We start from the raw sequence: 9,259 nt of genomic DNA on the forward strand, positions 1-9,259 counted from the left end.
TGCAAAGTTCTATTTAGCTCCCCAGATTCTTTGCTGAACACTTTATAGAGCCCACAGCATGAATTCATACAACCTTGCTATGGAAGATATCAAATGTCCAGACTGAAAATTATAAGGAGACAAAGTTAGGGGTTTGAGTGCTTTATTTAAAATAAAACAAAAACAAAAAACATCTTCTCTGCTATCTTTGTTTACTCACTCTTCCCTCCCAAATCCCATTTTTCCTTTTCTGAGCTTTTCTTACTACAAGGATGGCAATCTTATAGAAGATAGACTGACTGACTACAAAGAGAGCAAAATCCATGAGAATTTTTCCAGTAGAAAGAGGATCAGCCTCTGTGCATGCATATCTCCTATTAACTTCTCTCCATCCTTCATTTTAATCATTTCTTTCTCAGGCTAGTAACTGCACAGAAATTCAATTGTTAGAACACTACTAAGAATGTAGCATGCATTATCCTTTAGTCAGTTTCCTTTTGCATGTTGTGACACTGGAAATGCGACTTGTGTAGTATTTAGGAATGCAACACTAATCAAACCCTTCTTCAAATGCAGAATATAAAAGTTCAATGACTATCAACTGCATTGCCAACTAAAAGGTGCATAACAAGCTGCCAAACTACTGACTTTGCATATCTACAGCAGCGGCTCAGAAACTAAAGATGTTTTGTTTAAAAGCTGTTATTGTGACTACACAATGTCAGGTATGTTATAATTATTGTTCATGTGTTTCTTATACTTGTAATTTAAGCAAATATAAGATGCAGAATGTGGAAGGATAGTTATATGAATAAAATTAGGCCCCAATCCTGCAAACGTACCCTTGTCAGTATTTCACTGAAGTCAAAGGGACATGCGGGTGTGTGTAGAACTGCGGCCATATTTGCTACCTAATAATACTACTAGAAAACATACACAGTAATAATATCTTTCTAGAGAGAGCTGCAAAAATTAATTTAACCCTGCAAGAGAGATTACTGTTCCACCCAGTTCATGACACGTGAACATCAAAAGGAGATCAGAACAATAGCTGTTTACTTTACTCTGTACTTCTATTAAACTAAAAGTGAAACATAGCTAGGAACAGTAAACCACATCGTCTTTTAAAATGTCACTTTCTTTCATCTCAGGCATTCAAAGCTTATGTGAGAAGTTTATGTATTTCAGACAGGTATTATTTCATTACTGTAGGGTACCATGAGTTATGTCAGAGAGTTGTGGGGGGGCAGAGGGACTTTGTAGGGAACTATGGTATAGTGATTAACACACATTCAGAGCCTGGACTCCTATATATTTCTGGCTGTTCTACTATCTCCCCCTAAGACCATTAACTTCCCTGTGCCTCAGTTTACCCATCTGTAATATCCCCTCGGGTAGTGTAGACTGAGGCTTCATTAACCTTGCCAGCAAGCTGCAACTATGTTGGAAGCTTTGAAAGGATTACCCTTTTCTTTCACTAATAAAGAGCACCTTTTAAAAAAGCTATATTTAAAGGAACACTATTTTCTTGTATTCTAGTCAACATTTTTAATGTTAATTCTCTGTGTAGTATATTTTGTGACTATACAGAGGAAACCATAAAAGCAACTTCATCCATGCACAATGTGTTGTCAAATACACAGAGTAAACCAAACAATCGAAAAGAATATTTTCCTCACCACTAATCTTTTAATTTCTGTAATCCTAAATGTTGCTTGTAATTATAGTAGTCAAAAACTTCATCAATTTTAAATTGATGTCCTTTTTATCTACTACTCTCTTTCGTGCAAGTTGGGAGTCTGCCACTGACTTCAATAGGAGCATGTGAGAGCCTTTAAAAAAGGAACTATTTATCTTAACTGTGAGGGGGTGGGGAGAGACAAACTTCACAAGATGCTGATTTTCATGTAAACATACAAGATTTATTAATGTATTTCCAGAGCTACCTTTTCTTGTTATTCAGAGGGAGGCTCCGTCATTTTGATACATTTAATGGCTTTTTTAAAAGAAGAACTGCAAAATGGTTTAATTTTGTTACAAAAATTGAGCTATAATCAGATTGCCTACTCAGCACAAATCTATTTCTAAACATAATTCACCACACTTCCTGCAGCCTAATGGAGCTTTCATTTCTATAGGCAAGTTAATGTTAAATATAATTGGTACTAATCCACCCAAGCTGAAAGAAATCACATGATGTGCTGAACAAATGATTAACCCATTTTACAGTTTCCCCCTCTTGTAATGAATTTTTTTGCTTCAATATTCAATATTTCAGTGAGACATTTAATATCTAATTAACTTTAATTCTCTCGTTTTCCAATTTGAAACTTTGCCCCTATATTTCATCTGATAAAAATGATCCTCAGCAGAACTGCAATGGGCACTACAAAGATAGTTAAAACTGCTTGATGTCAAGGCAAGCATGTTCAAAATGGCCTATGTGAGATGGACATTAAGACTTCTGTGTATAAGTAATTTAGAGAGACCCTTTGAGCCTTCAGGATTTCAAATCTACGCACATTTACTATGGCACAGCAAGAGCTCTGCTATAGTTCAGTTTACATATAATTAGGGCCCTACCAAATTCACAGTCCATTTTGGTCCATTTCACAGTCACAGGATTTTAAAAATTGTAAATTTCATGATTTCAGATATTTAAATCTAACATTTCAAAGTGTTGTAATTGTCAGGGTCCTGACCCAAAAATGAGCTGTGGGGGAGTCTCAAGATTATTATAGGGGGGGCTGCGGTACTGCTACCCTTACTTCTGCACTGCTGCTGACGGTGGCGCTTGCCTTCAGAGCTGGGGGCTCAGAGAGCAGTGGCTGCTGGCCAGGAGCCCAGCTCTGAAGGCAGAGCCGTCACTAGGAGCAGCGCAGAGATAAGGATGGGATGGGATGATATTGCCACCTTTCTGTGCCGCTGCCTTCAGAGCTAAGCCCTCAGCAGCCACCACTCCCTGGCCACCAAGATCTGAAGGCAGCAGCACAGAATTAAGGGTGGCATGGTCTGGTATTGTCACCCTTACTTCTGCACAGTTGCTGGTGGGGCACAGCCTTCAGAGCTGGGCACTCAGCCAATAGCTGCTGCTCTCCAGCTGCCCAGCTTTGAAGGCAGCGAAGAAGTAAGGGTAGCAATACTGCAACCCTCCCTTTAGTAACTTGCAACCCCTCTGCAACTCCCGTTTGGGTAAGGACCCCTAATTTGAGAAACACTGATCTTCCACGTGAAATCTATATAGTACAGCGTAAAAAGCACACAAAAGACCAGATTTCACCAGTCTAGGATGCGTTTTTCATGGCCATGAATTTGGTAGGGCCTTAAGTATAACTATAGGTGCATAAACCTAGGGGTCACTTAGAAAATCCAATGCTATTACTATGCCACATACCAGGGCAAACCAGAATTTCATTGTGACGGCAACAGTAGAACTCAGACCCACGCTGCTCCAAGCCCAAGACTAACAATTGAGTTATAGGAGAAACTCCTTTATCTGACAGCAGTACAGGGCCTATGACACACAGCTGAGCAGCTCTCAATCTCTCAGAAAAAGTGATGCTACATACACTAGCTGCCCACAGCACCACTGGAGTGAAGCCACCAGGGCAGAAGACCACCCCCAATACAACAGGGGAGAGAGGGGAGTTTTGACCCGCGACACAGGAGCCAGCCCCTGCTCTTACGAGCTATGCCACAGGCACTTTTCATGTCTGTCCCCGGCCACTATCACAGGGGCTCTCCTGAAACACCCGGCTCGGACTAGCAGGAGGCGGTAACTCAGACGGCTGGGTCAGTCTGCAAAGGGACTAGCAGGGGACCTCGCCTTGCCTTCCCGGGAGGGGCAGGCCCGCATCCCCACGAAGAGGGAGCCGGGGTCAGAGCTGGCTCAGGGGGTCCCGACCGGGCAGCGGCCAGGGGCTGTGCACCGGCTGCCAGAGAACCGCCGCTTACCCCTCAGCCACAGCCATGTTGCCCCGCTGGACTTCGCCTGTCATGTGATCCGCTGCCTCGTCAGCTGATGGGGCGGTGGCGAGCGGATCGCTGGGGGCGGAGCTCGCGAGGGAGGAGCCGCCGGCGGAGCCACTGCGGTGGGACCGTTGTCGCCGCGCTGCCCTGCTCGCGTGACCGGGGACCGGCGGAGCGCGAGCGCCGGGCCGCAGCCCCTGGAAAAGGGCAGCGGCCCTGCTGGGGCAAGTGCGCGCGGAACCCTGCCTGCTGCGCGCGAGCGGGGACCCGCAAAGGCAGGGCGTGGGAGACGGATGCTCCTTTGCAAGCCATGCCGTGAGCCCTGCGGTCGGGGGCCGTGCACTGCACCTCGGCCTAAGAGCAACGCGGAGCCCTCGGCCCAGAAATCACGGGGCAACCCTTTGCCCTAAACCCCAGATTGTCTTACTCCTCTGGTTCCTGGGGCTGCTTCCTACAGCGCCTGGCTCTGGGGCCAGCCACTGACTAGCCCTTCCCCAGCCCCAACCTGCTACCTCGGACAGCCCCCCTGAGGCCACCCTGCTTGGCTCTTACAAATCCCAGAGGCCTGGCTCACATGATTTCAGAGAAAATCCCTGGCACAGGTAAAATGATGGGACTTGAACCTCTTAAAGGCCCCGCTCCCTCTAATGTAGGAGGAGCAGAATTCATTTGTGCAAATGAGTACACATTTGTGAATACTTTCCTGGTCAAGAGATTGCCTAATATGTGTGGCCTCTTGTGTAGGTTTCATTGTACAAGAAATAGGCCAGTTGAAACAATTAGTATTCTCTGTGCCAAGAGCAACAGACTAGAAATCTACCTTTTACATGAATTGCTTTCATTTATAGCATAGAGATCACTGAAATAAATGGCTATTCAAAAATTCCATTAGAATGCACTATAGAGGTATAATCCCTTTAACATTAAGAGATCCTTTTACTCTGTATCTTGTGAAATTGAGAACTTGTTTACCCATAATCTTTAAGGGCTTGAACCAATGTCCATCAATGTCAGTGCTTTCACTGACTTCAGTGGGAAATGGATCCAAGCCCTAAATCTGGTCCTTTTGATGAGACAGACACCCCTCAGACTACTTCAGAACTTGAATTGACTTTTCCTTGCGCACAAATAATAAGCTACCTGTAGAAACTAAGTATTATTGTGCTAGAGGTCAGATAACTATCCGTAATACAGCAGCAATAGAAAAGACCCAGAGGCACGAACTACAGTTTAAAGCGTGACAGACCTCTTGCATGACTTGAATAAATTCTTTAGATTAGATGCCTCTGTGATATAGTGACATATACTGTCAGGAGCAAGCAGTTGTTTATGTATACCACTATCCTCTGCTGGGTGGAAACAGAACTGCTCAATTGTGAGTCGTAGGCTTTATACTAAAAAGAAAAGGAGTACTTGTGGCACCTTAGAGACTAACCAATTTATTTGAGCATAAGCTTTCGTGAGCTACAGCTCACTTCATCAGATGCATCCGATGAAGTGAGCTGTAGCTCACAAAAGCTTATGCTCAGATAAATCGGTTAGTCTCTAAGGTGCCACAAGTACTCCTTTTCTTTTTGCGAATACAGACTAACACGGCTGTTACACTGCTAAATGGGGTGGTAACTACCTGTGCTTTTAAAACAAGTTCTATCATCAGTGTCCCCAGAAAATTTGAGTGGTCATGGTTTGCAACAAAGTATCATTCACAATGACTTACTGGAAGTGAATTTGTTATAGCCTAGCAGTGCAGGGGAAAGTTAAATTTCCCTCTATTCACCTTAAAGCTACAGTGGCTTGACTCTGCTCAGCTTTAAATTAAAAAAAAATCTGCAGAAAACTGGATTTAATGCTCCTTTTAGAAGGAGGTAAATTCACTGCCCCAATTTATTTTTTTCCCACCTCTTCTGACAAACATTTAAAAAATAAATAAACTGGAAACTCTACTTACTCATTAATATTAAAATAGATACATGAAAATAATTAGCCTAATGGCCAATATAAATCAAGTAAATTAATCAAGTTACATAAAGGGATTCAAGAGTGCCACATGTGTCTCCATCTGGTCATTTACCAGACATTGTTTATATTTCACTACTCAGGAAGGAAATAAGATGGCAGCTTTTTACAGAGAACATTTTCCAAATAATTGATAGAAAGCTTTAAATCAGTTTGTTACAACAAAATAGTCCACTGTTGCTCGGAAATATGCATAATTAAAATCTTGTGTTGGAGGTGTTGCTGGAGAAGTTGTCCACGAGATGCTGTGAGAAGTTACAGTTACTGATGCAGTTCCAGCACTGAAATACTATGTGAGAGCTGTGAGGCAATCACCCGGAAATATTGATTTTTTGAAAGTCTAGGCAGGAGTGTGTAAATCAGGAAAACTAGAAAAGTCAAGTAGTCATATGCTTTTATGTCCAAGGGTCTCCAACCCTTAGTAGGAAATGTAAACAAATTAGGAGTCTGACGTTTATTTTGTGAGTCATCCATTTGACAAGGAACTAATACATTTCTTTCTCCAAAATAAGGCTAGATATAAATTGGATAAAGCACAGTTTTATACATTCTTACTGATAAGTCATTGAATTTCAAAGGAATTTTCTCCAGTTTGCAAAGAAACTGAGAAATCTTAAAATTAACCAGTAGTAAAATATTTTACTCCTTCTCATCCCCTAGTTGCAATCCTTTTGGATTAGGCTTGTTGCTCATTAATGGGATGAGATGAGGAAGCTTCTGTCTGTGCTGTACTTCTTCTGTAGGTAAAGAAAGGACTAGAGTTTTCAGGGTTATTAATCTGGCAGTTTTGTCAAATGCTTGTATTAATAATTTCTTACTCTCCATCCGATTTATCTACTCTCTGCCCATCCACACAGTCTCACCATTCTTAAAGCAAGAGTGTTCTCTGCAGCATCTTCCCTCTGAACTAACCTTCCCATATTTCTTTGCCTCAACTCTCCTGCTCAGTTCAATTCTCTCATCTTTTTTCCTTTGCCTATCTTTCATGAATAACAAATAACAGAGGGTCAGATAAATTAACTCTATAGAGTGTTATGGGATACAGTTTGTATGAACTTTTAAATCTCTAGAAAATGTAGGCCTGTTCCTCAAGACCTTACTCATGCAAAATTCCTGTTAATTTCAGACCTACTACTTGTATGGTTTGGTGGTTGGTTGGCTGGTTGGTTTGTCAGTTACCTTAAACTTCCTGATTTTCTAGCCTTGGGAGCTAAGCGAATGAAATCTTTACACTGTGTACAAATGAAACTCATTTGTGGGGTGGCTGAACTGGCAGGAGAATGAAACGTCAGCCTCATGAATGATACCAGCAGCCAGACTAGAAGCAAGAACAGTTTTACTGCACAGATGGATTATTTTAATACTTTCTTTGCATTGCATTTGAATCTGCAACTGAAGTAATTCAGAGGCAGATCTAATATCTGACAGACCACATTAGATCATTTCTAAAACTGGATGCAACTGGCAGGTTTTTGTCACACCAGTTCTATTACCTCCTCTTTTTTAAAAAAACTTCCATGTTAAAGGCTTGATTTTGCATTTTTTGCATACTCAGAAGAATTTCCACTGACGGCAGTAGCAGTTTGGATACACAAGGAATGTAATAGTATCTTGTGAACCTTGTAACCGATACTTGTAATCTCTCATAACTCCAGCCTGACCCCAGATGTACAGTACCTTTCTTCTTAACTTTTGTGAATTTGATTTTAAACATTAGCTTTAATAAAAGTTTTTAAATATTCAAACCTAAGAAGGAAAATCAACCACTACAATTCTGATTACTGGCCAATGCAGCCATGTTTCTGAAATGGCACTTCAGACATCTCTATTAAGGATTGTTTGGTGGCTTCTTCATTTCAGGAGGCCCATTCTCTCCTCATTCTACAATCTAGTTCAGTAGTTCTGAGCCTTTACACCCTACTGTACCTCTTTCAGGAGTCTGATTTGTCTTGCATACTCCAAGTTTCACCTCACTTAAAAATTACTTGCTTAGAAACTCAGACATAAAAATACAAAAATGTCACATCACACTATTACTGAAAAATTGCTTAGTTTCTCATTTTTACCATATAATTATAAAGTAAATCTATTGGAATATAAATATTGTAATTGCATTTCAGTGTGATATGTGAGCCTGTTTTTCACTTGTGAATCTTGTCATTCTGAGAGGTAGTAAACAAACAATTAAGTTTCTCCACCTTGAGTCTATTCCTACTCTTTGTCTTAATGGCAGTCATAGCAGAAAATGAGACTTCACAAAGATATGTTGACCCAAAAGGTAACAGACCATTCAAAACATGGTTCCCAAGGTCAGCGTACTCTTTCTGTACTCAGGGCTGGTGTTAGATGGTGGCAAGCAGCAATTGCCTAGGCCCCTGCGCCACAGGGGACCCCATGAATCTAAGTTGCTCGGACTTCAGCTTCAGTCCTGCATGGTGGGACTCGGGTTTCAGTTTTCTGCCCCGGACCCCGGTGAATCTAACACCATCACTGGCAACCCCCTTAAAATGAACTCACAACCCATTTTGGGGTTGTGACCCACAGTTTGAGAACCACCGATTATAATATATAGAGCAGTATAAACAAGCAATTGTCTGTATGAAATTTTATTTACTTCGCTAGTGCTTTTTACGTAACCTGTTGTTAAACTAGGCAAATATCTAGATGAGTTGACGTACCCCTTGGAAGACCTTTCAGTACCTCCAGGGGTACGCGTATCCCTGGTTGAGAACCACGGATCTAGTTAGCCAATAGCAACTGAGAGTCTCAGAGGGAACTCCTTCTCTGTCTTTTTCTCGTTACATATATGTAAAACAAATTGAATTCTTCTGACAAGGACACTCTTTTGACAGAAAAGGCTCTGGGAATGTTAACAGGAGATCTCCCAACAATGAGTCATACCTGCACTTAGATAAGAATCCTGCCCCGATAAATGGGCATTGGTGAGTTTGTTTTTCCACTCCTCTTCCTACATGTGTCTCTATACTATCTTAGGGTTTTATACTGCTATCTACATAGTATCTTAGTATTCACGTTTCTATCTAAGAATCCATAGTAAGTATATATACAGCTCCTGTTATCCTATTCAAAAGCAATTGCAACAAAAAAATGTTACGTTTGTGACACTATCTGTCACAATTTGAAAACTACTCAGCCTTTGTGAATACAGGGCTAGATTTTATTTTCCATGTTTTAGAGAAAGATGATGATGGTATTCAGTAGGCTTATTGAAGGTAGAGTGACCAGACAGCAGCTGTGAAAAATTGGAACAGGGGTGGGGGGTAATAGGAGCCTA

The 9,259-nt window shown here is 41.5% G+C and overlaps 1 protein-coding gene across 3 annotated transcripts in view; it reads right to left on the reverse strand.

Annotated features, from left to right (window-relative positions):
- Window positions 1–3,997, reverse strand: part of PEPD (peptidase D) — a 223,290-nt gene extending 219,293 nt beyond the window's left edge. For all 3 annotated transcript variants that reach the window (XM_077831255.1, XM_077831256.1, XM_077831254.1), the window contains exon 1: window positions 3,934–3,997. In XM_077831255.1, coding sequence (XP_077687381.1) covers window positions 3,934–3,977 — 44 coding nt within the window. In that variant the 5' untranslated portion in view covers window positions 3,978–3,997. The remainder of the gene's footprint in view (window positions 1–3,933) is intronic.
- Window positions 3,998–9,259: the final 5,262 nt, after the last annotated feature.

This window comes from Eretmochelys imbricata, chromosome 12 (assembly GCF_965152235.1).
Source record: "Eretmochelys imbricata isolate rEreImb1 chromosome 12, rEreImb1.hap1, whole genome shotgun sequence".
In the NCBI taxonomy this organism is placed as follows: Eukaryota; Metazoa; Chordata; order Testudines; family Cheloniidae; genus Eretmochelys; species Eretmochelys imbricata.